The 27095-nt window shown below is 52.6% G+C and overlaps 2 protein-coding genes across 5 annotated transcripts in view; both read right to left on the minus strand.

The window, feature by feature from the left end:
* Window positions 1-10703, minus strand: part of MAPK8IP3 (mitogen-activated protein kinase 8 interacting protein 3) — a 43836-nt gene extending 33133 nt beyond the window's left edge. For all 3 annotated transcript variants that reach the window (XM_068967137.1, XM_068967135.1, XM_068967136.1), the window contains exon 1: window positions 10364-10703. In XM_068967137.1, coding sequence (XP_068823238.1) covers window positions 10364-10681 — 318 coding nt within the window. In that variant the 5' untranslated portion in view covers window positions 10682-10703. The remainder of the gene's footprint in view (window positions 1-10363) is intronic.
* Window positions 10704-12315: 1612 nt separating this feature from the next.
* On the minus strand, window positions 12316-26520 carry JPT2 (Jupiter microtubule associated homolog 2). 2 transcript variants are annotated; one of them, XM_068967660.1, is made up of 5 exons: window positions 26440-26520; window positions 23562-23701; window positions 19157-19299; window positions 17199-17244; window positions 12316-16403 (listed from the first exon to the last, which is right to left on the minus strand). In XM_068967660.1, the coding sequence occupies exons 1-5, from the start codon at window positions 26481-26483 to the stop codon at window positions 16228-16230; spliced, it is 549 nt and encodes a 182-aa protein (XP_068823761.1). In that variant the 5' UTR covers window positions 26484-26520; the 3' UTR covers window positions 12316-16227. The 2 variants fall into 2 exon arrangements, with proteins under 2 accessions (XP_068823761.1, XP_068823762.1); XM_068967661.1 differs by having other exon boundaries at window positions 12316-16399; window positions 17189-17244.
* Window positions 26521-27095: the final 575 nt, after the last annotated feature.

The raw sequence follows: 27095 nt of genomic DNA on the forward strand, positions 1-27095 counted from the left end.
GATACACAGTCCACTTCTTCCGCCTTCCCTATCAGTACTTCGTTTATTCCCACTTGTGGATCCTTCTTGATTAAGTGGAAAGTCCTCCTCAATCACTTATTTATTTACTTATATGCTTATTGATTTGGCTGTGCTGCATCTCATTTTGGATATTCGAGGGATCTTCGATCTTAATTGAGGCATGTGGGATCTAATTCCCCAACCAGGGATGGAGCCTGGGACCCTGACCTGGGAGCACAGAGTTTTAGCCACTGGACCACCTGGGAAGTCCTCGCATTTACCGTGTTTATTTTTTGAATCGGACACAACTGAAGTGACTTGGCACGCATTTTTTGAATCAGCATTTTGCCTGCCAGGAAGCATCGGTTCTTCGGGCCTCAGGAAGGGGTCCTTGTTTTTCATGACAAAATGCTCAGGGCTGGACTTGGGAGGAAGGGAAATCTCACCCTGAGCCAGTGAAGAGAGGTGCGATGGGGCAGAAGGAAGGCGGGAAGTGGGAAGAGCGAAATTCTCCCTCCCTATAAACCAAGCCTGGGCCCGTGTCCAAGCTGGAACACCAAGGTTCTACACAAAGAAGAGCACTCTGCGGGACCAACCGTTTCCCTACGATTCCCACCTGTATCTCATCGTGTTACCTGCGTCTCATAGTTGACAGTCAGCTAAAACGATTTTGAAGCAAAAGACAGCGTAAGAGAAAGCCAGATTAAGAGGGTCAGTGAGATGTTTCTAAATCTGTCCTGAAAGGTGGTCACTAAAATCCAACACAGAGGGGCTCCCCAGGTGGTGCTGGTGGTGGTTTAGTCGCCGAGTCATGCCTGCCTCTTGCGACCCCATGGACTGTAGCCTGCCAGACTCCTCAGTCCACGGGTGGCACCAGTGATAAAGGATTGGCCTGCCAATGCAGGCCACACAAGAGACACAGGTTCGGTTCCTGGGTCAGGAAGATCCTCCAGAGGAAGAAATGGCCACCTGCTCTAGTATTCTTGCCTGAAAAGTTGATGAGTGAGTGAAAGTTGCTCAGTCGTGTCCAACTCTGCAACCCAGGCCAAAATACTGAGGTGGGTAGCCTTTCCCTTCTCCAGGGGATCTTCCCAACCCAGGGACTGAACCCACGTCTCCTGCATTGTGGGTGGATTCTCTACCAGCTGAGCCACCAGGGAAGCCCAAGAATACTGGAGTGGGTGGCCTATCCCTTCTCCAGGGGCTCTCCCTGACCCAGGAATAGAACCGGGGTCTCCTGCATTGTTTACCAGCTACTAAGGAAGCTCAGAAAGTGTTTAATTGAATAATTCTTGATTTAAAACAAAATATTTGAGGGGAAAAAAATCCAATGCAGATGACAGTCCCCAGAGGCCTGGTCACACCAGGCCTGAATCAGCTCATTGCTTTGCAATCACCATTGGGTGGCAGCATCTCCTCAGATCAATGAGAAGCCCCTAGAAACTCACAGGGGACCTCCGCCAACTAGAGGGCCATCCCTCGGCCTCTCTGCTGGGCTGGACCAGCGCCGGGATGCTGAAGGCTCTTGGTGGGTCGGCAACCACTGCACTTGGCACTTGCGGAGGAGCCATTCCTTGCCCGCTGCGTCGGGGGTCAGCCTAGAGCTGACTAGGGGCACCTCAGGAGCTCTGCACCCACGGAAGCATCACACACACAACACGCTGCTCTAAGCTAAGCTTGAAATATGTCCTCTTTCTTCTCCTGAAAAAACTCTTACAACATCATTATAGTAATTTTAGTTAATGAAGAGGCAAGCTAGCTCTTCAACTGAAACGGAAGATCCAACATCACCTTCGTCAAATATTATGAGGGATAAATAATGTGTAGGACTAGTGCCTGGCCAACTAAACAGGTACTGGGTCTTTGGTTTGTATGAGGAACCGCTCGAGGTGAGACTTGGGATGAAGTAAGAATCCCCCGGACAAGTGAGGCACAGCTGATGGGATAAAGTAGGGGCTTTGAGGCTGGTGGTGAAGTGAGTGCGGAAAAGTGGTTGAAAATCACAGTTCTCCAAAATGAGCTAGGGGAGGTGGGGAGAGGGGTTAGGAGGGAACTCTACTAACTGGGTCAAAGTCACAAAAAGTGCAATAGGTGTTCTCAAGGAAGCAGAACATACTTTATTTAGAGATCATTTTCTTTATTTTACTGATTTTTAAAACGTTGATTTTTATTTATTTGGCTGCGCTGGGTGTGGCCCACGGGCTCTTCGATCTTCACTGCGGCATTCAGGGTCTTTAGTTGTGGCATCTGGCTCCCTGACGGGGGATCGAGCCTGAGCCCCTGCATTGGGAGCGGGGAGTCTTAGCTACTGGACCACCAGGGAAGTCTCTTGCAGCAGCTACTGAATCTTTGCTTTCTGTAAGCAATCCTCAGGGCGAGACTTGGGATGAAGTAAGACAAATGAGAAACGACTGGTGGAATGAAGAGGGACTGGTGGAATGAAGAGGGGCCTTCGAGGCTGGGAGGTGAAGTGAGGAAAGGAGGTAGCAGCTGGGGAGGTGGGGCGAGGGGTCAGGAGGGAACTCTATTAACTGGGTTAAGGTCACAAAGATCCAATAGATGTTTTCAAGGAAGCAGAAAGTATTTGTATTTACAGATTATTTACTTTATTTTTTAAAAATATTTATTTATTTGGCAGAACTGGGTCTTAGTTGCAGCACACAGCATCTTTAGCTGCAGCATTCAGAGTCTAGCTCCCTAAGCAGGAATTGAACCCAGGCCCCCTGCACTGAGAGCTCGGAGTCTTAGCCATTGGACCATCTGGGAAATCCTAGACCATTTGCTTAAGATTTAAGAGAGTCAAGAATTTTCAGGGGTGGGGCACAGGGTAAGTTAGTTCTATAAAGAAGTCTTCCATAAGAAAGCTAAACATTTTTCCATTTTTATTGAATATGGCCATTTCAATGTATCCAATACGAATGGGAATGAGAGGAATAAAAGTTTTAATTTACAGCATTTGGGTAGAGTGGGTCAGCCTGGTGCTGGATGGTGAAACAGAATGAATCTCTTGTCTGAGACATGGTTCGCACATGGTATGTCCTTGGGACACCCCCAGAAGGCTTGGCCACAGCCAAGTGAAAAAGACACACACCAATGCACCACAGATCTGAGTTTGTTTGGAAATGTCATCTGTTCAACCAAGGCTATCCCAAGTGTCACTTGGCGCCTAGTGACACACAGAGGTTCAAAGCCATCTCACAAGAAGTCTTTTGCCCCCAAAGAGCAGCGACGAACAACTGACAGTTGAGGAAAAGGCATCAGGGTGACTTAACCGGAATGCTGAGCTAGGAAACCCCTGATTCCCACGTCTAAATACCAATTTACCACACGATCCCCTTTGCAGGTTTTGTTTCTAAGATACACTTTCCCCTCCCTCCCACTAAAAAAAAAGGGCTCTGTTTTAAAATTAAATTCAGCTTTAGTTTTTGGAATTTACTTTTTGGTGAATTTCAAGGTACACACCGAAGTAACCTGAGATGTGGGCTCTTATAAAATCCAGGAATCAAGGAGGCTCTTCTCAGTGTCCCATTGATCGAGAGCATTCTTTCCAGTCTATACATAAAATCCAACTTAAGGAGTAAACTGACTGCTTGTGTCAAATACAAAATTAAAGCAACAGAAGCCAGCAACCCCAAGTTCAGAACGTGAGAGCGGTCACTAGGCAATCACTCCTTGCAGCACAGTCATTAGAATTCTAGTAACGTTCACAACAGAGAGTCATTTTACTTAAAGGCAAAGTAAATTAAGACACTAACTCCAAATCTTCCCTCTTACATATGTCCTTTAGGCCAGGGTCACACACAGGAGATAATTCAATTCTGGCTGAACTGAAATATACACAACAGGGATCAAAGATTTTGTTCTTTTGCACGTAATTCCTTCCTGAGGGTGAGGTGTAGAGTGCATTTCCAAAAGAAAAAGCCTCTTCTGGGGTGTCTGATCTGAGGCAGGCAGAGCGGTGTAGGCTCTGTGCCCGGGGAGACCCCTCTCTGGATGACGGCTAGTGCCCAGCTGCTGCCAGCGACTTCTGTCACAATCGAGTGTTTACTGGGCGCTCACTGACGTGATGAACTTGTGAGACCTCACACCTTGGAGGTTTTTCCCAGCTTTCTTCCCATATCCCTTGACTGCTATCGTTTACGTCTACAGTGCAGTGTGGGCAGGCGGGAGAGAGGGAGGGAGGGCATGTCTGCATTCAAGCTTCAGACGTGTGTCTGCGATCAGGCTGGGCCTCCCAGGTGGCGCCGGTCGTAAAGAACCCGCCTGCTAATATAGGAGACATAAGAGACACAGATTCGATCCCTGGGTCGGATCCCTGGCAGAGGGCATGGCAACCCATTCCAGTATTCTTGCCAGGATAATCCCATGGACAGAGAAGTTTGGCGGGCTACAGCAGAAAGGGCCGCACAGAGCTGGACATGACTGAAGTGACTTAGCACGCATGCACCCTGCTATCAGGACAGTGGAAAGAAACCCAAGCACTAGGTTGGATTCATTTCAGAAAAATGCAAAGATTCTTCATTGAGGTTAAAGGCAGATCAGCATCTGCCTGAGAGAAATCCCAACAAATGGCACTGGTTTAATTCACACCGATTTTCAAGAGCTGGTAAGATAGACAGGAAAGATATGTGTGTAAAATCTATACACTGTAATACATTATATACTTATTTAAGCATTTTATGTTAAGTATTAATATATACTTTGCATGTTGAAATCCATATTACATTTCTTTACTATATATGACATGGTTGGTACCAGAGGAAGGAAACAAAAAGGAAGATAAGACGAAAACTGAGTGTCTGGACCTGGGAGAAACTTCCCTGGGGGACGTTCCTCTCTAGTAGGTAGTGCTCTCTGAAGCATTCTGAGCAGTTTACACAAACTTCAATTTCCTAACCTGCTTGGCTTTTATCTCCCTCTCAGCCCAACAGGAGAGACCGAAGGACGGGGTCTTGTGTCCGGAAGCACACACCGCAAGCCCGAGGCCTCACGCAGGGGGACCCGCCTGGATCTAGGTCCAGTTTGCTGGGGGAGGAGGCTGTAAGGGGCCGCACAGGGTGAGGGGGCAGGAGCCCCAGCTGCAGCTGAGCAGAAGGAGGGCCCCCAGGGTGCTGGAGCAGAGGCAGGGCCAGGAGCCCACCGCTGCTGAAGATCAGAGTCCCAGCACCCTGACCCTGTCTCACAAGCCACCACTGGAGCTGCGCTCTGCCGAACCTGGTGCTTCCCAAATCTCTCGACCGTGAGGGGCTCAGAGAAGGCTACTGACTTATGACTCCACGGCTCTGGGTGTTGGTGAATGTTTCCTTCCATGGGGAGTGAGCCTTCCCTGTCCCGGTGAAAGGGACGCTCTCCTGGGACACCCCGCCAGCTACTAGCGCATTCTAACTGCCTGGTTCTCCTGCCCTGTCTTCCAGAGGGGACTGATCGACGCCCCACAGTGGGCTGCACTCGGCAAGGACGGGATGAATGAAAGAAGGACCACAACCCGGGTAAACCTCACATCGTTTCGCCCGTGAGAGAAGCCTGTCCAGACAAGAACACATACTGCAGGATTCCGTTTGAACAAAGTTCTAGAAAGTGCACATCAAGCTACAGTGACAGAGAGCAGCCCGCGATCACCTGTGGAGGGGGGAGCGGGGAGAGACCACGGGGGCAGGGGTGCAGGAAAATTTGGGGATGGTGAAGGTCAGCGTCATCTTGACCGTGAGGATGGTTTCTCGGGTGTAGATGTGTCAAAAGTTACCAAACCGCACACTTCAAACATTACAGTTTAGTGTTCTGACCTCACAAAGAACAGAACAGAAGGCCGGGCTCTAACTGTGAGCCGTGCGCACAGGCCGCTTTCGAGGTGCTGGGAATTCCCTCCAGACCTCTCCTCAGCCTCTTGAGAATTTCATCACCTCTCTGCTGTTTCCTAAATAGCTAGAATACCTTTTTTTTTTTTTTTCTCATTAATATTTTCTTCTGTTCTTCTGTTTCAAACCCCGTTACACTTTGGGGTCTCCTTTCTTTGTAGAACATGTTCACTGAAGGAAAAACACTCCCCCTTTTCTTACTGGAGGCTATGAAACAAGTCACAGAATCATTTCCTGCCTGCCCTTACAGGACTGAGCCACACCATCCACAGCTGCACTGCCCAGTTCCCCAGTTCAGCCACGTGTGGCTATTTAAACTTAAATTAATTTAAATTACATAAAAATAATAAAAACTTATTCTCAGGAGCCTGAGCCACACGTGAAGTGTGTGGGCCTGTGTGGACACAACACAGCAGAAATTTCTGTCCTCACACAGAGCTGTGTCAGACAGACAGACGGATGGACGGATGGCTGAAAACCACAGAGAGCGGCTTTGCCCTCCAGGAACCAGAGAGCTCAGCACGGGGCAGGAGTAGAGGAGAGCCGTGCTCCTGCCTTGGGCGCACACGCACAGGCAGCTGGCATCTCTGTGGGACCCGATCTTGGAGCAGGAAGGACCAGAAGGGCACTACCCCTGGCTGAGCAGGAAGCAGAGACTCTCTGCCCTGCGGGGCCTGCTTGTTTCCATGTTTAGGGAGAGTCTGGTGTGACTGTAGAGCTCTAATAGACCAATATTTAGAGGCGACCATGCAAGGCAGATCCAGGCACCAAATCTTAATGGCTTCCTCTAAGAAAAGCTAAGAACTGAAAAAAAAAACAAAAAAACAACTGCTTTAACACGACAACACGGCAGAAGAAGAAACCGCACACCTGTCCAAGCAGGGGTGAGTCTACTGTCTGTAGCGTGGCACGTAGGAAGAAAACCTGATTCAGCGCGACGATTCACTTACGGAAAATGCCAAGTGAGCCTCACTGTAGAGTCGGACGATGGCTTCTGCCCCTCTAGCTTTATGCTGTTCAAATATCTCTCAGTGAAAAGCCTTACTTCTGTACAAGGTGATTCGACACAGTTTTGGATAGAAATAAACTGTCTAGCTTGTAAACGCTGAGCAAACACCGCACTGGAGTCGCTGAGGAGGAGGAGGGGGTGTGTCAGTAGTAGTTTCTTTAGGGCCAAGAAGGTTTTCAGGCAGAGGAAGGCTAGTAAACCCACACCTTGTCTCTCGGACACTTGCCCTGCTGTGAGCCTGCGCTGCCCAGGGTCAGAGCCAACACGGCCGCGGCCCAAGCCTCCCTGGGGCCGCCGTGGGCAGGGCGACCTGGGCTGCCCACTCACTCCCGGCCGTCTTGATCAAATGCCCGTTTCCAACTTCCTTTCCCACTGAGAAAGAACTCAGTGGGTTTTAAACACGTTGTATAGGACACAGATTCAGCATTTTTAAGGTCTCTGTAGAGGCTTCAGAAGCCAGCAGCATCCATTTAGTCCTGCAAGTCTGAGCGGGACTCACTGGCCCGGATGACAGGGACAGAACCCTCATGGTCAGAGATTGAGGCACCCCAGGCTGGCCAGCCGAGGCCACCTCATCAAGGTGCTCTTCCCTGACTCAGTTAGACCGACCTTGCCGCAATTCTCCAGGCAAACAACAGCCCATCATGGGACTTGGCACTTGAGATGAAAGCAATGTGCCACCTCTGGCAACCCACTGGCTTTACAGGGGGTGCCACGTGGCTAGGGCAGCCAGAGAGGGGGAGATAGACTGCAGGGCGTGTGGCTCTCAGAGGCGAGGCTGGCACCCCAGTGCCTGCAGACTCTGGGTTTGGCCCCCTCCCGGGCTCCGCTGTCTCTAGCTACCATCGCTCCCATGGATGAGTCACCTGGGGTCAAGAACATACTTGCCACCTCTCACTGCGGCTTTTATGGTCAAGAAGTGTGGGGCAGGGCTATCTGCCCTGCTCCAGGCTCCCTCTAACTCTGCAGATTCCGAGTGCTTGGAAGGCTGCAGCAGCTCAGGTTACCCAGCTCTGACTAAGCCTTCCTGAGCAGGGTGACCCCAGGGCAGGAGCCACTCTGCATCACACACACACGCCTGCAGCCGGGGCTGGGCCGGCTCCCGGGTCTCAGGCCCTCATCTCTGCTCTCAGGCCCCACCTGCAAAAAGAAGCCAGGCCACCATGTCTTTTCTGTCTGCTGAATTTGGTAAATGAGCTCAAGTGCAAAAATGGTCACAGAGTTTGCCACCCCCCCTCCTTTTTTTTAAAGATTTTTTGACGTGGATGGTCTTTTGAATTTGTTACAATACTGTCTGCTCTACGTCCCTGTTTCTTAGCACCTAGGCATGTGGGATTTTAGCCCCCCAACCAGTGATCAAACCCGCGCTCCCTGTACTGGAAGGCCAAGTCCCAATCACTGGACCACCAGCGAAGTCCCTGGCCCTTTTCTTGGTTGTACCCTCACATGAGGTCTCTCCAAGGGCACATTATAACCATCAGATCACAGCCTGCTTGCCCACCAGCCAAGCGCTCATGTGCTCTGTGGCTCTGCTCGGCAGCTCTTAATGGTGGGGGCGGGGGTGGGGCTCCGCCTCCAGGGCACTCTCCCCAGGCGGGGCATGCACCCAGCTCTCAGTCCAGGGGCAGCAGCGGGAAGGCTAGAAGCACTCTCGTCATGGCTACACTTGAACTGAGCACAGCAGAGCAGGGGCCTCATCCACACAGAGCTAATTCTTAGGCTAGAACGTTAGGATTCTCAACCTGAAGGCTGTCCATCTTTTTCCTTTGAGTTTCTTCTCGTCCACTACATTGACCACACAGATACAGGACGAAAGAAAACAAACCTACTCAAAACCTCAGTGAGGCATCAAATGGCGGCTGAGAGCAGTCAGAGAAGTGGGCGGTGCTGCCCAGCATGAGGCAGCCACCGGCCCGGCCCTCGGCTGGTGAGGGGAGCCCCAGGGCTCCAGCCTGGGGGTGCAGCTCTCTGCCCTCCCATAGCAGCATGACATGGAAGGAAGTCAGGGGTCAGGGCAGACTGGGTCCTGGCCTGTTTCTTCTAGGCCATGTGACCTTGGCCCACCCCCAGTTAGGACCAGTTCTTTTCCCAGTAAATGCCTAGGGCCACTCTGAACTCTAGAATTCCACAAGCTCTTGCACCCCCTTAAGTCGAGAGTCCTAAATCAGTTCTGGTGGAGCCTGGCACCCCTATCAATAGGCAACCTCCTTTTGACAGATGGATGGAAAACCCTGGAACAAAATAAGCCACCGTAAGTAGGGACAACACAAGGCATGGTGGAATTTTATAAACATGCTTTAAACCAAATGAAGAGGACATAAACTGCCTTGCCTTAAGAAAACGCCAAGATACTGAAGCAATCTTCCATTTCAATACTAAAATTTTTTAAAAAAGTGTTAACCCAAATTAATTAAAAAGAAATTTAACTCATTTAATAAGAAACTTCCTATTCATAAGTCAAAGAGCATCACCTAGTGCCTGGAAGAACATCAGAACCTCAGGGCTTAGAGATCACCCAGGGCAGCCGACTCATATGACTGATGGAAAATCAAAATCCGGAAGAGGGGCAGGCAACATGGACAAGGTCACAGACACAAAGCAGGAAGGAGAACCCAGGCCCCCTGAATCCACCTGGCTCTGCCAATGGGGCTAAAGATTTCACAGTGAATGAATGAAGGTAAGAGGTGTTCCCTGCAATGCATGACTCTTCTAACCGGTTCACAAATAAGTGAGCTCCAGGCTATGGAGGTATCCGAGAGGACGACTGAATACTTCAAAATTCTACTTTTATCTTCTCAGAAGCCACAGTGAAATTTCTCAGCCTTTCCCACATGAGCTGACCATCTTCCCAAAGGAAACCACAGAACAGAGCACTCACTTCCAGAAACCTGGAGTCTTTCATCTGATGCAAGAAGAGCAACCTAACCATGGCTTTGGTTATGTGTTTACGTCAGTCACCAAATTCACCCAAGTCACCGACCCTCAAAACACTGGGTCAGAGAGGCACGGAAAAGATCCGACAACACCTCTTCTGGCCGCAGAACCCTAAGACCATAAATCCCCTTCCTGGAAGGGTTTAGAATTGCAGCAAACCAGAAGTAGCAACTGCGGTCTAGAACACGTCTGCGTAAAACACACACACAAAAGCAAAACGAACTGGCGTCTGCAACGAGAGGGGGACAGAGAAGGCCCGGGAAGGTTTCGGTGTTAAGGTCCCCCAGGGACGCCAGGTGATTCAGGGCTGGGGCTCCCAGCTGGAGCAGCCTGCCAAGAGGAAAGGGGAGCCAGGGCTCATCCCCGGGTCAGGCTCACACCCCGTCGGGCTCATCCCGGGATCGGGCTCACCCCCCCGTCGGGCTCGGGGCCCCGGGGGCACTGGTGGGCTGGGCGGGGCTGGAGCTAGGGCCCGCGCAGGGCGGGGGCTGAGGGCGGGTCCCCGGGCGGGGCGGGGCGGGGCGGGGGTCCCCGGGCGGGGCCCCGGCGCAGCCGGCCCACGCACCTCCTCGGCCTGCTTGCGCAGCGCCTTCTCCCGCTCGTACTGGGTGAGCAGCTGCTCGTTGTCCTCGCGCAGCAGCTCCAGCTCCACCTCGTGCTCCTGGTTCTCGCTGAGCACCGAGTCGAGGTTTTCGAGAACGTTCACCACGAGAGGCATCAGCTCCTTGACCACCTCCTCGTCGTAGCAGTGGATGAGCCGCTCGAACTCGCGGTAGATGGAGCCCGCCAGGCCAGACACCCGCTCCGACATCACCGAGCCCGAGCAGTAGTCGTCCTGGTAGACGACCACGCCGCCGCCCTCGTCCATCTGGATCTCCATCATCGTGGCCACCGCAGCCGCCAGCGCGGCCCGCTGTCCGCCGGCGCGCCCGCCCGCCCCGGCTGCCCGTGGTCCGGAGGCCGCGGCCCGTTGTCGCCGCCGCAGCCGCTGTCGCCTCAGGGCTCAGCCGCCGCCGCTGATGCTGATGCTGCGCCCGTCACTCAGCTGCCGGAAGTCCTGCCTCCCGGAAGTCCCGCCCACCAGACTGCTGGGGGCGGAGCCCGCTGGGTCCCCGCGGCGCTGAGCCGCTAGGGGTCGCAGGGGCCGTGACGTAGGAGGAAGCCGGTCCCTGGGCCGGAAGCTCGGTTGACCGGAGCAGGGAGCGCTTCCCGTCACGCGAGTCCGAGGCGCCAACACTCGCGCCCGCGACGCCGGAGCGGACGTTTATGAAGTAATGGCGTTTGTCCGAAGAGTATATATAAATGACCCTGTACGATTTAGGGACTTAGCGAGCGTACGTGTATCCGCCCTTGCCTACAAAGAAATGGGCGGTATCCTCGCGCGCCCCTCCCTCCCCTGAGGTGCCCGCGGTGCCAGCCTGGTCGCTGTAGACCTTCACTGCACCGCAGTGCGTGCTCCTGAGTAGGCTCTCCCAACTCCCTCCCCAGTGCCCGCGCCCTCCCGTGTTCCCTCCGCAGGTTGACCGGCTCATCCCTAGTCCAGTAATGAACTCTCATCATTTAGTTCACTTCTGTGTCCTGATATTGTGCAACTTATTTCCCGGTGTCACTTGAGCTGTGTAACCTAACTCCTATTTCAGCGATTTTGGGGGTGTGCGGGACACATGGGATCTTTTTAGTTCCGACCAAGGGATGGCACTTGTGCCCCCTGCAGTGATGGCGGGAAGTCCCTCAACAGTTAAGTTTCCATCCTGTTTGACTAATTCTACCAGTTTTTATAGGCCCTTATTTCTTCCACTTTTAGCCACTTGATTTGCATTTTGTTCCACTGACAGATCTGAGGCCGTGAACCTAAGACATACACTTTCAGCTTTGGGGACCACACAAATGGTGTGAATCCTGATCAAAAACCCTTAAGTGGCAGCTTAGTGCCAACAGAAATGCTTTTTATCCCTGTCCTTCTGATGCAGTGCTTCAAAGTGAAGTCCTGCTAACCTGATTGCATCCAAGAACGTTCCTCTGGGTCATGCCCTAAATACTGTTGCACATTCTTCCCCTCGCCTATGGATGCTCACCCACCCCACTGAGTAACGGTGGGAGCTTTCAGTCTCACATTCAGCCTGCCTGGGGTTTGATCCCGGCCAACTGGAAAACTGAGCCTGAAACAATTACCAACCTCCTGGGAACATTAGGAAGACCGTGAAAGGAGTTTAATATCATCTCTAGCAAATAGTAAGCATGCAATAAATATAGACATGTTTTACTTTCTCAAAATGATAAGCCAGGACAGATGAAATGTTTGATTTCTTCTGGTGAACAAGTTACAGAGGAAGGTTGTGAATGTTTGGGGGAATGTTTTAGACTTCTGCCCTAGTCCTCTGCTGGGAATGTAGGCCCTTTTGAATTACTGCAGTATCTTTAATAGAGTACAGCAGCCACCACTACAACAGTGAGAGGCCAAATGACTTGACATCAACTTTATTAGTTTTCACAACATGTTTGGGCAGATTACTTGAAATTGGTTAGAGAAAATTAAGTTTTAACAAAATATATGCCTGATAATTCTTGATGCTTACTGAATACTAGCACACTCTGAGAGCTCACGCTAACCAAATTAGAACTTGCTTCCTTTCAGATTTGTAAAGATAATTTGCTATTCAGCTTTTTCTTTTTCTCATTTTAAGACCCTAAAATGTAAGATGTCCAGACACACAGGTTTCAAAAGTTCTACTTTAATTTCTAAGTATTCATCCCAAATGCCTGCACTTTGTAGTCACACATATAACAGGAAATTTCATTCCTGAGCTCCAAGAATGCTAAGGATTAAGAACATAACAAAAGTTCAGAAGAAATTAACAGGATAACCTGGGAGGAGACAGACATCCTTGCGGGGTTTGACTCACAAAGGTGTTAGAACAAGTTTCACTCTGGCAAAAGAGCCAGTGTGTTTCTAGACAAGGCACAGAACTGAAGATGGAGCCCTTAGTTGTTTTCATTTCTGCCCCATAACGTGGAGGAGCCACCCTGGTCCTCTGACTCAGCCACTGCCTGGCCTCTGGAGACAAACAGGCTGTGACAACTCACTGAGGCTGAGACCTGAGTGCTTGGCCACGGCTGGAGCAGCTGCTACAAGTAGGTGCCACTGCCCCACCCAGTCCCGGGAGCATACGCTGCACTCTCAGAAACATTTTCAGATGAATAAGTGAAGACAGTGCCAGGTCACCTATGTCGGGTTTCTCTCTTAAGTGCTGTCCTGGTAGCTGGCCCTGGTAGTTGGCAGAACGGGGTGAAGCTTCTTCTAGGGGGCTTTCCAGGCAGGCTAAGTAGCTCCATTTCCCCCAATCCACTTAATCCACGTAAGGATATCAACTGTGCTTGCAGGACATATGAAAACGGCTAATATATAGAAAGCAAAAACAATCTATGCTTTTTCTATAGGATGCGAATCTACAGGCAGATTCTAATAGCTCAGCACTTTATTCATGGAATTCCCTGGTGGCTCAGATCTGTCCACAGTGCAGGAGACCCGGGTTCGATCCCTGGGTCAGGAAGATCCCCTGGAGAAGGAAATGGCAGCCCACTCCAGTACTCTTGCCTGGAAAATCCCATGGACAGAGGAGCCCGGTAGGCTACAGTCCATGGGGTTGCAAAGAGTCGGACATGACTGAGCGACTCCACTTTCATCTATTCATGGCCAGGGGTCAGGGCAGTTTCAAAGTCAACTCATTTGGCAGGAAAATGAATGGTGTTAAGAGAAAAAAGAATCATTACCTTCAATTTACAGAAACTAAAAAGAACACTGCCAGATTCCCATCCATTCCTTTAGAAGCTAAGTTTTTGGTTTTCAAATGAAATAACCTTGAATCCATAAACTTTCAGAAGATTAATTTGGGCATCTTCTGGCTTAAAAAAAAAATAAAAAGGCAAACCCCTTCAACCAATGAAGAGCTGTGAGGAAAGGAGGAGAGTTCAAGCTCTGGAGAATGGATGCAGAGGGAACACGTGACCACACAGGACTGCCTGCCCAGCCTCGCGCGGACACACACACTGTGCACATGACCGACAGGCAGAGACTGAGTGCCTGATTGCTAAGTGTAATTCAACAGCTACACCCACTCCTGCCTTGTAAAAAAACAGGCTCCTCTCAAGGTTACATGGTGATGTGAGCACAGGTTTGTTGTTTCCAATGACAGCTTTACAAAACAGTTGGCACCAAATGCACATAAAAAAAGTTTTAAGGCTTAATAAAAACACAGACCGGTAATTTCTCAATGTAGCTTGGAGGCTGAGAAAAGGATGCAGAGAGTTAACGAACCTCCCAAACACAGGCAATCCCCAAGGTACAGAGCATTTTCTAAATACAAATGGCCTCCCCCATCAGGTTCAAAGGAGCAAATGAGCAAATTTTTCTGCTGCTCCTCCCATGACCCGACCATCCCGGCTCCCTCAACCCAGGCCCATAGCCCCAAGGAGGGAAAGGAAGAGCAAAGCTGGGGACGAGTAAGCTGACGCGGTCCTGCTGCATTGGACTCTGCCCTGGTGGTGATCTCCTCCCCCAGCCCACCCCGCCTCGGTTCCCAGCTCTGCCCCAAAGTCCCTGCAAGGGGACAGATTTAGAAAGCTCTTCCCCTCCTGTGGCTGACGGGAAGGCAGAAGCCCTGAGGGCCAGCAGCATGTCAGGGTCTTCTTGGCCATTCAATATGGAATTCGCTTTTCTTGCATGTTAAAGAACATAACAAAACAGTTATAAATAGTTCACATCTACTTTTGGAACATCTCATCGTAACTTGTGTAAGTCAGTGAGTTTGAGCTTAAAAGCTAATCACCAGTTACGTCAGTTTTTAATGGGGAAAAAAATGCTCTGAATTCCAGACAACTTTCTTATAAATGACCACTTGAAGGCTAGAGGGAGACAGGAGGCGCTTGAGAGAATCACATGGAATGAGAGTTTCTCAGCTCCAAAGTCAGCAGGTGGACAGCAGCGGGTCTTTGGTTGGCAAGCACCGTGCGGACCCCCAGCACTGGTGGAGGGTGTGAAGCCTAGTAGGGAGCTCCCACAGGCACTGGAGTGTTCAGGCCACTACGAGCGTGGCCACACTGTAGTAATGAAGACGCTTCTAGCACCTGTATGAACTTAGTAGGCACTCGTACCAGTGGTCCCCCCACCCAAACTGTTGGTCTCTCGTGACTGTAGTACAGGTACTGACACTGTAGCCCTTTAGAGGCTCAATGGGAGAAACTTCCATCTGACAGATGATAGCGTCACGACTCTTGCCAGTCCGGTATCTTCGCTGGCAGATACCATGAAATGAGCCAGTTGAGAATTTACTGCCAAATTATTTAATCTCCTGGCCTAAGGTCTCTAAGTCTTGTCTGGAAACTGAATGTGGCCCAGAGGTTCTGCAAAGCTTTAGAAGGGTGGCCTAAGAAAACTCTCCTTCTTCTTTGGTGTACCTGAGCGAGAGACTTTTTTCTAGAAAGGGGTCAGAAACAGACCACAGTCAACAGTTACTGAAGTAAAGCTGGCACTTGAGAACAGGTCTTGAGCTATTACCAAAGAAACCAAACCTAAGAACCCAGGGTTCTCAGGCATCTATTCCTCCCACTGCCAGCAGGAACATAAGGGAAGAAACAGGAACAATTTAAACAACGCCAGTACCTGGACATGTCTGGGTAGTTTTAAAGTCCTGTAGAAGGTAGTGGTCTTGCTGACAGGAAGTGTTGCTGGTGAAGGGAGCAGTCCACATCACTGGTGAGGAGTACAGGCCCAGACTTAAGGCTGATGAGGAAAAAAGGAACAACTCACAAGCAAGACTGCCTGTAAAGAGTCTAAACCAGTCTCTCGTGGACAAAAAGCAAGAGATTCCTATGTAAGACCTGGCCGAGGTTTGAGAGGGCAGAAGCAGGGTGCAAAATCCCTCCATAAAGCATATGACGGAACACAGCATTTTGGTTTTCTGTTGACAGCTGCTGAGGAAAAGCAACCAAGACGTTTTAAGAAAATCTCTGGAATGGAGGTGAAAAACACTGGGGCTGAACAAGTCCCCAGGGTGGCTCCTCTGTCCCACAGTGGCGGACCCGCGGTTTTGGTTTTCTCTCAAAGGCTTTAAGCTTTGCTACTGTGTTAGTGATCCCTAGATACCCAACTAGCCAACACACCACGGACGTGAGACCCCACTTCTCAGGGGCACCTGGCCTGGCCCCACTTCCCTCCCGCCCACTGGGAGCTCCTCTCATACCAGGGCCCCGTCTCCTCCCTCGGAGTCCAGAAGGTGGGTCTTCATCTCGAGATGGCTGTGAACTGGACGGCAGCTTCAGGTGTCCACCTGAGACCCTCTCCCCACCCTGCTCCTGCGGGCTAAAGGAACTACACTATTTGAAATCCTATCTCTGGAGTTTCTTGTCTGGCTATGGGACGCGGCAGGCCTCTTAGTAGAAGGAGATGCTGGACTTGCCTCCGGGCGGGTTCAGGACTTTGTTGTGGGAGCGAGGCCGGGGGCCCAGCCGGGGTTCGTGGCTGTCGACGGTGGGCGCAGGCTCCTGGACGCAGGCTGCTTCTCTCGGGCCGCTGGGCTCGCCCGGCTCTTGTCTGGGTGAGGCACTGGCTGCAGGACAGAGTCAGCACAGGGCCCGTCAGTGGCTGCCCGCCACCTGGTGGGCAAGCTGCACACGCAAACTGAAGTCTGCGCCCTGGAGCAGCAGGCACGGGCGTGGGGAGTCAGGCCCAGGTGTCAGGCCAGGTCAGCATGGAAGGCCCTGAGCCATGCTCGGGGGAACCCCCAGGGGTTGTCTCCACACTGCTCCCTACCACCTCAAGTCTGACGAGAAAACCTCAGAGCGAGTGAGAAGGGCGGGGAGCTCGTCCTAAGTGGAGGGCCCAGGCAGGTTTCCCTGGACTACCTAACTGACCCCGTTCCCACCTCTTCATCATCAACTGAAGGCAGTAATTAGCATCCAGTCAGGTCGGGACACTCGGGGACTGAGCCTGGCACCCAGCCCCACGAGCAGGCAGCCCACTGTGGGGCAACCCGGGGGAGGCTGCCCCACACTGTGCAGCCCTGCAGTTCCCGGCGACCCCACCCCCAATGCGGCCTCTGGTCAGAGTTCATTGAAGGCTTTGGACCTCTGCCCTTCACTGTACAAGATCAGCTTCTAGAAGAGGATGCTGTGGTTTGAGGCCCAGACTGACCAGCATGGACAGGAGGTGCAGAAGCCACCGGTAACATTGTCACTGAGTAACTGAGCCCATTTCCCCTGCCTCCTCCCTACACAAAACCCACCCATGATCACAACTCTGCTGTCTTCATCAGCAGGTGGGCTGGGGCACAGGGACCCCTCCCAGTCCTCCAGCAGCCCCCGCAGAGCTGAGCCCCGGAGAGGGACGGACAACGAGCTCTCACCTCTGAGGTCTGGCGTGTCCTCTCCCTCACACAGGAGCACGTGGTCCTGCAAAGAGGCAAACCCAGGTCAATCCGCAGCTCGGACACTTGCAGCCTTGCTCAGGTGGACGAGAAGGTGCGGGTGACCTGGGTCTACTTTTATCTTTAAAAAGTGTCTATTTGGACAGTTTGAGGCCCCAGGTAACCCTGCTCCACAGCCCGCCTCCACTCTGGCCTCAGCCACACTCCTGCCAGCTTCCAGCCCTCGCCCCATCACGGGCTGATTTGAAAGCAAATCCCGTATTTCACTGATCCATAAAGGTTCCAAGATGCAGCTCTTTGAACTGCAAAAATAATGCCTCCTTAAATGTCTCACGCAGGGTCCAGTTTAACCTCAGCCCGTGCTCTCACTGACAGCCTACCTGTGCGTTCTGCTCTGACACACACAGGCGTGTCTTCTCTGCGGCTGAGCGATCCCCAGCATGTGTGCAGTGCAGCACATCTGGCTCACCCGGTCATCTGGTGATGAGACAGCTGGGTGGTACCCACCCTCTGGTCACTGAGAACGGTGCCATTAAAACAGGTCTCCCCAAGTATCGGTTTTCACAACTGAGGTTATATACCCAACACTGCTGGTTCATACAGTAAAATTCTGTGTTTTCACTTCTTCAGAAACTGCCAAACTGTTTTCCACAGTGGCTGCACCATTATGCATTCCCAAGAGCAGTGCAGGAGGGTTCCAATTTCTCCGCGTCCTCACCATTCCTTAGTCTTTTTTGATAACAGCCATCCCAGCGCGTGTGACGTGGTATCTCACTGTGATTCTGATTTGCATCTCCCTATAGATCGTGTGCTGACTGACCGTTTGGATGTCTTCTTTAGAGAAATGTCTATTCACATCCTTTGCCCCCTCCCTTTTTTGGATCTGAAATTTTTATTTTTTAAAATTTATTTTCTTCAAGTATAGTTAACTTCCAACGCTGTGTTAATTTCTGCTCTATGGCACAGTGATTCAATTATACCATTTCATCTCTCCCCCTTGCCTTTAGCCATCTCTGAATGTGTCTGTCTTTTTGTTGTTGAACTGGAGGGGTTCTTTACATATTCTGCAACCATCAGTCTTTGAAAAGGAAACCACATTGTTTCCTATATTCAGCGTCACTCTGATTGAATCCCTGTGTCATCAGTTAATAGGAGGTTTGGTCGGATTCAGGTCTGGTTGTTTTGACAAGAATTCAAAGGTGGCCCATGATGAACTTCTAGCATGAAGCCCATCGTTTCCGGAGGTGTCCTGTTTTCTGATGTGTGAGCAGCCATTGATGATTGCTTCCTAGATCTACAATTTCATTACAAGTTTGCAAAACGGTCATTTCTGAATTCTGTTATTCACTTGTCATTTATGGGCTGGAATACTTTAGTATGAGGAAACTTCCCCTCAGCAGCTGTCATCCTGCGGTACATACAGTTCATGGAGAAACACTGGCTAAGTAAGTGCCTGATTCTATCCGTCAGCAGTTTTCCAGATGGACATTCTCCGAAGGGGACAAAGTAGATTTTTAATAATAGTAACGGGAATCCATAAATTCTAACTATTTGGTGAATTTTAATCCAATGTAGCTACTCTACTTATCAGCTGATGACAACACTGAAGTGTTGCCGAGAGGTGAGCTCCCGTTTTCAGTTCAGCTTCATCAGTATCCTTAGCAGCTCTTCGTGGAGGGAAGAGAAGAGTGATGGCCTGGCTGCATGGGCCGCCCCTGCCACCAGCGACCCCCAGGGCGCGTCATCCCGAGGCTGGCGCACACTCCCTGATGACTAAGGGCAGCCCCGATGACTAAGGGCCGCAGCCAACAAAAGCAACGTCACCCGCCTTGTCTCCTCCTAAGGCTTGCCATACCCGCTCGGAACCATTTTAGACAAGGGCCTGGCACCAGCTCTGCCTCTGTCACTTAGGTCTGCTCTCTGAGTGCAGTCCGTACCTTGGGCTTGTTTGGGTGCGCCGTAGGTGAGGCAGCAGCGACGGGGGACCCGAAAATGTCACTGGTCTTGCCCCCCGGTGGGTTCAGACGTGGCCGAGTCTGCACAGGCCCTGATTCGTCAAATATACCGCTTCCTTTTCCCCCTGCAGAAACAAGCAGAGTGGTGAGCGGCCTGGAACACCCACCCAACCCCTCCACACTGGTCACTTCAGAGACCTCCCCTCACGGCGACCAGTCCTGAGTTCAGGCTGAGGGTGAGGTGACTGGGTTGACGAGGGATCCTGAAAGCTCCCCATCACACCCAGCCCCTTCTCGGGGCCAGCTGGGCCTTCAACACTGGACCTGAACTGCACTGGGCTGGCTGCGAGGGGCAAGACGGGCAGGTGGTCTAAAACAGCATTTTCCCCTCTAGAGTGTCCTTAACCCTGAACTTTTCAGATTTTTCTGCTCAAGAATCTTCTGCATTAAACCCAGAAAAGTTCTTTCATACATTAAAGGCAAACAGCTGCTAACTTTTGAGGTGAGATGGATAGAACTGAGTTAACATGCCCTGTTCAAGGCAAACCTGTAATCTGGAAAACATTTATTAGTCATTCTCCTGACCTCAATCTGGCTGGAACTTCCAGTGACAATTAGATATGCCAGTGAATTACAGATATTTAACATCTTTGCTGCCGAACAGAAACAATTTGATGAGCTACTTTGAAAATATGCATCTCGGATGTTAGTTCTTATAAGCTGATGGCTGAGGAATAGACAGGGGACCTAAATGCTGACATTAAACAGAAAAGACTCTAGCACATGGCGCCGGCCAGTCACCCCTGCAATCAGCAAACACCAGCATCTCCCTCCCACCAAGTGCAGAGCTAAGATTTATAATCTCACAGGAGAAAGAAGGCGCATTCCACACGCAGCTGAGACCAGACACGAGTTACCCGGCCCCTCTGTGCCCATTCCTCACCCTCAGAGCGGTGGAAACAAAGGCCCCTCCCGCCTGAAGGTGCCGAGAGAGGAGTCATGACTCACTGCCACCCATGTGTCCAATGCTCACGACAACGCTGGGACACACTGCTCAGTGAAAACAGCGCAAGACAGTGTGGACGGCACACGCTTCCGTGACGCAGGCGGAAGGGTGTTCCGAAAGAGCTGGATCTGATAAGGACACTGGTACTCCATTACTCCGCCCCCTCCAAATGGGGTGGCAGCGGTGGTGTGGGAGCTTAGGATTCTAAATATGCTCATTTTTACAGCAGTGATCTTTGTTGACTGCCTCCAAGAAGTTAAAATTTCCAGTCACTTCTCGGCTGTAATGACACAGACCGACAGGACAGGCGAGCAGCAGAGCTCTGAGGACAGAACCCAGCGCGAGAACCCTTTCTGGGGCGGGGGAGAAGCTTAGAGAACACGTGGGTCTGACCGCAGGAAAAGGCACACATCCACATCACGTCAGGCTGATCACAAGCCTTCCAGTCCCAGCCACAGCCGCCCAGGTTCCCTCAGCCCCTGGACTGGGTCCTGCTCAGCCACTACCAACTGTAGGACAGCACCTGGCTGGAGTGGACACACAGCGGCTGGGCGGAGGAGGGCCCGGAGAGGAAGCTCCCAGACACACTGCTGTTACTGGGTGTCTTCAGCAAAAACATCCAGGCCACAAAGTGCAGAAAAGCTGCTGCCCAAGGCCACCCCCCGAGTGCCTGTTACTGAGCTGTTGCTGGTCACGTTTAAGCGTGAATTTACTTAAGTAAATTTACTTAAGTAAATTCTAAGATGTGTGTTCAGCTTATTTTAAAATGCAAGACAAAAATAAAAGTAACTCAATCTGAAGGTTTTGGCTAAAAGCACTGCTCATTTAAAGACATTTTAAAAACTGTGAAACACGACACAGAGAAATTCCTGAGACACAAACAAAGCAAACATTCCAGCAATGATCACAGGTGAGTGTGGGTCAGTCTGACAGGATGCCGCCAGCCCCCAGAAACCTGAGTTCCCTCCCCTTCACCTTCGTCAATACACGCTCGAAAACCACCACAGGTCTGTTTTGAACTTTATGAAAAGTAATCACACTGTGCGTCTATTACTCTACACTTTACCTGAAAGATGAATCCGCTTTGAAGGTGGAAAAGATGCTCAATTCACTCATAACGAGAGAAGAATAAATCCAAGATACACTTTTTAGAGACCCAAATCTCAGGAGACACAACCCTGTGGAGTGTGGGAAGCAGGCGCTGCTGATGCCCTGGAGGATGTGTCTGAAGACCAGGAGAAGCACCAGCGTTTTATACTGACCCAGCGATGCCGTTTCAGGAAGTCAGCCCCACTTGGAGTATTTGGAGGTAAGCTGGGAGTCAGGAAAATCTGTATCCAATGGCAAGTTCTGCTGCCAGTGAGCTGAGGCCCAGACTGGCCGGTGAACTTGAGCCTCAGCTCCCCTGTAGAGGGGGTTACATATCTCCCCAGGCTGTGGAGACAGCCAGCACCCCGCACAGGCCCCACAAACACCAAACAGCCTGCCCACATCATCCCCACCTTGAGGTCTAAACCAGGAGAGCAGGTGACACACGGTACCAACCAGCCCGGGGCCACATCTAGGGATGGCCGGCAGTAAGGCCCCTATTCCGCACGCGCTTGGTCGGCGGGTGGGGGGGCGGTGCCTCCCCAGAGTGCACGGGGTGAGTCTGCCGGCCAGGATGCACCTGCAGATTCCCTTCTCAGCTGCCTGTGAGACTTCATCACAGGTGATTTTCTCCCCTTGCTCCTTCCTGTCTTCCTTTTTAAAAAGTGTTTCTCCATGTTAATTCATTCACCAGTTAAAAAGTGCTTCTGGGTGATAGGAGGAGGCGGGGGTGGGGGGTGGGGTGGGGTGCAGATTCCAGCATTTGTTACCTGCTCAGCTCTCATCTCAGAGCCCCTGGCAAGAAAGGAAAGAAACCCAAAACAACAGGACCGTAAGGAGCAGAGGTTTCAGCACAGGGTGGCCCCAGGCTGTTGTAACACTTTGGTTTTCTAACTCTTTAGTTGGGTAGGAGGCCAGGCTGCCAAGCGGTCACAGACTTTCAAGAGTCTGGCAAAGCAGAACCACCCCATGTGGCATACTTCCTAGAGAACCCGAAGCCCCAGAGACAGCTGCAGACGACACGGCGCTAAGCCCCAGCCGCCAGCGTGCCCACCCCTAGGCGCCCCCTGTTTGAGTCTACCTGCCACAGCACATGGTTGGTACACAGGATGCACAGGGCTGAGCACTCGGGCTCTGCACCCATCAACTGGGTGCGTGAGGATGTTACTCAGGAAGAACCACCTGCTTCTTGGGCTTCCCTAGTGGTGTAGTGGGTAAGAATCCACCTGCCGATGCAGGAGACGCGGGTTCAGTCCCTGGTCCGAAGGGTCTGGGATGATGCCGCAGAGCAACTAAGCCCAGGCCCCACAGCTACTGAGCCGCTGCTCCAGAACCTGGGAGCCGCAACTACTGAGGCCCACGCACCCTCGAGCCCGTGCTCTGCAACCGGAAGCCACGTGCAGCAACAAAGACTCAGCACAGCCAAAAAAAACCCAACACACCCAACAAAACCACTTGCTTCTCTGCCATAACCAAATCCAAAGATACTGCGCACCCCCTACCCCACCTGACCACTGAAAACCATAGGAAAACCCAGCCTTTGCGTCCACTGCTTTTGTTGCTCCAGGTCTGTGATATTTGTACCCAGAATCAGGACAGGGTAGGGAGGAGTCCCAGTTCCGGTTCTGTTTGACTTCATCATTTGTCTGAAACACTTACTTCTGTGTTGCCATCTCTCAGACCTTTAAGGATGGTACAAACCTTGCTCTTCCCGTGTGGACACAGATGGGGAAGGCCCCTCAGGTAACTATCACTGTGTGGTCACTCACACACAGTGGCTGGACCGTCCATCAGCCAAGAGAAAGGCTCTTCTGAGATTCCTCCCACTGGAGCCACTAAAAGGTGCGTAAGGACTGAGAAGCCACAGGGCTGCACGCCAGGCTGAGCCGTCCTTTTTATTTAGTTTCAATCCTGCTCACAATCTGATTAAAAATACTCTGAACACACAACTTGCAGGCAAGTTCAAGAATCTGAAGGAGTCCATCAGCTGATGTGGGGAGCCTCCCCAGTGGGAAGCAGAGCCCCAGCATGCGCCTGTGTGCCCGCCTCGGTGCCTGCACATGGCCACTATCTGCTCACAGGTGAGGAGCAAGTCCTGAACGACCTGGAGGACACAGAGCTTAAGTCAGGATCAAACTTCCCTTCCTCTCCAGGACTGACGGCAGGGGATATGCCACACCAGAAAGCATTTGAAAGGACTGATACAAAGAGAGAGAGATTTTTTTTAATCAAAAGAGCAGCATAAAAGAGAACAGGTAGAGGCCAGAGGATTAAAGAGTCACAGGCCCGTACCGGGGGGGTTGGTCCTCTTGGGTATGTTCTGAGGTTCTTCGGTTGGTCCAAAAATATTAGACGCCATCCTGTCCGGCCTGCGGGGAGGCGCGGCTTCCTCTGGACGATCACCTGGCTCTCCTCCCGGAGGCTTTGCAGCCCTGCAAGCAGAGAGGCTGTGAGGGACCGACGGCAGCTGTCCCGGGCACCACGGTCCAGGGGCTGAGGCAGACATCTGTGGAGGGTCACGACACGCTCACGGCCAGCCAGCAAACCTCCCCACCTGCCCATGAGTTCCCATAAAGGTCTTCTCGGCACAACTTGGTCCTGCCAAGACCTCCAGATGTGTGCAGGCTCTCAAGTTACTGCTGGGACCTCTCATCAGTAAAATTAAATGTTTCCCTGAAACAAGCAAATGGAGCCAGTTCAGTAGAGTTTCACTGTCATTTTAATTAGCAGGCAGTAGTGCTGGGCCGGAGAAGGCAACGGCAACCCACTCCAGTACTCTTGCCTGGAAAATCCCATGGACGGAGGAGCCTGGTAGGCTGCAGTCCATGGGGTCGCTAACGCTAAGAGTCGGCACGATTGAGCAATTTCACTCTCACGCACTGGAGAAGGAAATGACAACCCACTCCAGTATTCTTGCCTGGAGAATCCCAGGGACACAGGAGCCTAGTGGGCTGCCATCTATGGGGTCGCACAGAGTCGGACATGACTGAAGCGACTTAGCAGCAGCAGCAAGGCTGGGCATGTGAGAACACAGTGCAAGTGGACCACAGCAGAGGCAGGGATCATAACACTGACCATAACACAAGCCTGGAGGGGCCCATGCTCGTCAAGGCCTGCCCACCCCGCCCCCTCAACAGCCTATCCCCATGTCCCATAAAGCTCCTGGGGACCGGTGGTTCAGAGTCAAGCTGCAATACACTTGGATTAAGTTCTTTACATACACCCTACAGCTTAAAAGACCTCAGGTTAACAATGGCTTTTAAAATCCCTTTAACACCAGATAATCCCTTAGCAAGAAAACAAAAGCAGGACTTTAAGACAGAAATCTGACCTAGTCCTCTTAAGAGCCACCATTTGATTCCCTTCCTTTAACATGGCCTCAAGATCTGCAGCTGCTAGCGGATCCCAAGCACGTGTGCTTAGTGGCTCAGTTGTGTCCGACTCTTGGCACCCCCATGGCCTGTAACTCACCAGGCTCCTCTGACCACAGGAGTCTCTGGGCAAGAATACTGGAGTGGGTGGCCATGCCCTCCTCCAGGGGAGTCTATCCAGACCCAGGGATCAAACCTGCTTCTCTTGCATCTCCTGCATTGGCAGGAGGGTTCTTTACCACTAGCGCCACCTGGGAAGCCCCACCCCAAGCAGAGGCTCCCAATTAAGAAGATGGCTTTTCCTTCTCCAGCATCCTACAAGGAAGAACGTTCCCCTCATCTTCTCGAAAACACTGACACTCCAGAGAAGTGAGGTATCAGTTGAGAGCAGCCGCTCTGCACTGTCTCCCACAGCTTGGAAGCCAGCCCAGGGGCAGTGGTCCTTGCGGCACGTCCTCGCTAACTGCACCAGTGTTTGCAGGGCACCCAGTGCCAGGCCGTGTAAACAAAGACAGAGTGTCCTTAATGCACACAACTGAGAAAGTGCTGGGAGGCAGCCCTCGGCCAGCTGGTGCGAGTGCCGAACAGCAGTTTTCAGGGCCAGAAACTTGATTCAATATGAGCACTCCAGGATAAACTTCCGGTCTGTAACAGCACAGACCCAGACAGGAGGATGAGTGGTCACTGTTACAGGGGCTAATGACTGATGGTTTGGCCAGGAGTACTACTGAATCCTGACCTGACTCCCTCAAATTTGCAGGGATTTTAGCAGTTGAAACAATCCTTTCATTCTATGTACTGTTTACCTCCACGGACGCCACAGTCTTCTGCTCTTATTGCCCGGCCAGGCCACAGAAAGGGCTCACAGTATAGAAAGTTTCAGGCATCGGAAGAACCAGCTCAACCGAGCAGCCGGCTCCCCCGACTGCAGGACACCTCCAGCCCGGGCAACTCTACGTCACTCTCAGCACCCAGTGCTCCCCAAGCCAGAAAGCGAGCCAGCGCGCGCTGTGTGTTCCTGATCATTTAAGACCAGTCGGTCTGCTCTGTCACTCGCTGTCCCGCCTGTTTCCTGGTCAGTAAAGTGGGGGAGGGCGACTCCTGGGTTCGGGCTGCGGAGTTACGGCGGAGGGCACCCCCTTGCTCCGGGACTGCGGGGTTAGAGGCGAGGGAGTCGCCTGGCTTCAGGGGTAGCGGGGAGGGCACCCCCTGGCTCCGGGGTTAGAGGCGAGGGCGTCGCCTGGCTTCAGGCGTAGCGGGGAGGGCACCCCCTGGCTCCGGGGTTAGAGGCGAGGGTGTCGCCTGGCTTCAGGGGTAGCGGGGAGGGCACCCCCTGGCTCCGGGGTTAGAGGCGAGGGTGTCGCCTGGCTTCAGGGGTAGCGGGGAGGGCACCCCCTGGCTCCGGGGCTAGAGGCGAGGGTGTCGCCTGGCTCCCCGACTGCGGGATTCTGGGAAGAGGGCGCCGCCTGGCTCCCGGGCTGCGGGCTCCCAGGAAGGGGCTTCGCCCTGAGGGCAGTCCGCTCGCACACACGCCACAGGGCGCCGGGGTCCCGGCCGCGCCACCACGCCTGCCCCGCAGCTGCAGACTGCTCTGCCGGCGTCTACGGCGCGCCCGCCCAGGAAGCGGCGCGTGCTGGGACCGAGGTGCGGGGAGGCGCACCTCAGGCTTCCCGCCGCCGCCACCGTGGCCGCGCCCACCTCCCTTACCCGGCCGCGGGGGCCCCGGCTCTGTGAGTTCACCGCGGCCGCCCCGCCGCCCGCACGCCCTCCACGTGACTGTGCCCACACCCGCGCCGCACCTGGAGCCGGCCCGGCCGCCCTCGCTGTCCGGTGCCCGGAACATGTCGCCCGCCGCTCGGAGCCTCCAGTCCGCCGCGCCGTCCTTCCCGCCTGGCCCCGCGCGGTCAAAGGCCCGACCGCTCGTCCCCATTGGGAGTCGCTGACGTCAGTCAAGCAGCGGCAGCCTATCGCGGTGTCGGGCTCCGCCTCATGAGACGAAAGCTTGCGGAGGCCCGCGCCAGACACGCAGACGATTGGTGAAAGTAGATGTCGCTCATGGGGCCGGACGCCGCCACTGGATAGCAAGCCGAAGGGGATGGCCCTCCCCGCTCCCTGAGGTGGGCGGGGTCGGAGGCTATCCGGGCACCTCGCCAATACTCCCCGCAGCACCAGGCGGCCTCCAGCCCGACGGCCAACCCAACCCGTAAGGCCAGCGTCGAGAGGCGACGAGCACGGTCCAGACTATCCCGAGAAGCCTGGTCTTCGAGAGTCTGTCAATGGCACGTGAATACGTGGCTAAAGGAAATGGAACAGCAGTTCCTCTGTCCTGCACGTCGTGGGGGCAAGAACACTAAGAAACGGGAAGCAAGGAATTAAAGCGCGCAGCTGATTCCTAGTTGGAAAAAAATAAAATATATTCAGCGGTGTTGTTTCTAAATTACACTGTAGACAGTCC

The sequence above is a fragment of the Capricornis sumatraensis genome, chromosome 3, assembly GCF_032405125.1.
Source record: "Capricornis sumatraensis isolate serow.1 chromosome 3, serow.2, whole genome shotgun sequence".
Lineage (NCBI taxonomy): Eukaryota > Metazoa > Chordata > Mammalia > Artiodactyla > Bovidae > Capricornis > Capricornis sumatraensis.

Excerpts from the sequence above, each read along its gene's own strand:
- JPT2 (XM_068967661.1), bottom strand. The coding sequence starts at position 26,483 with ATGTTCCGGGCACCGGACAGCGAGGGCGGCCGGGCCGGCTCCAG. Across the intron at positions 23,702-26,439 it reads GGCGGCCGGGCCGGCTCCAG|GGCTGCAAAGCCTCCGGGAG; the intron begins GTGCGGCGCGGG and ends CTCTGCTTGCAG. Across the intron at positions 16,400-17,188 it reads GACCTCAGAGGTGAGAGCTC|TGCCTCACCCAGACAAGAGC; the intron begins GTTGTCCGTCCC and ends TCCTGCAGCCAG.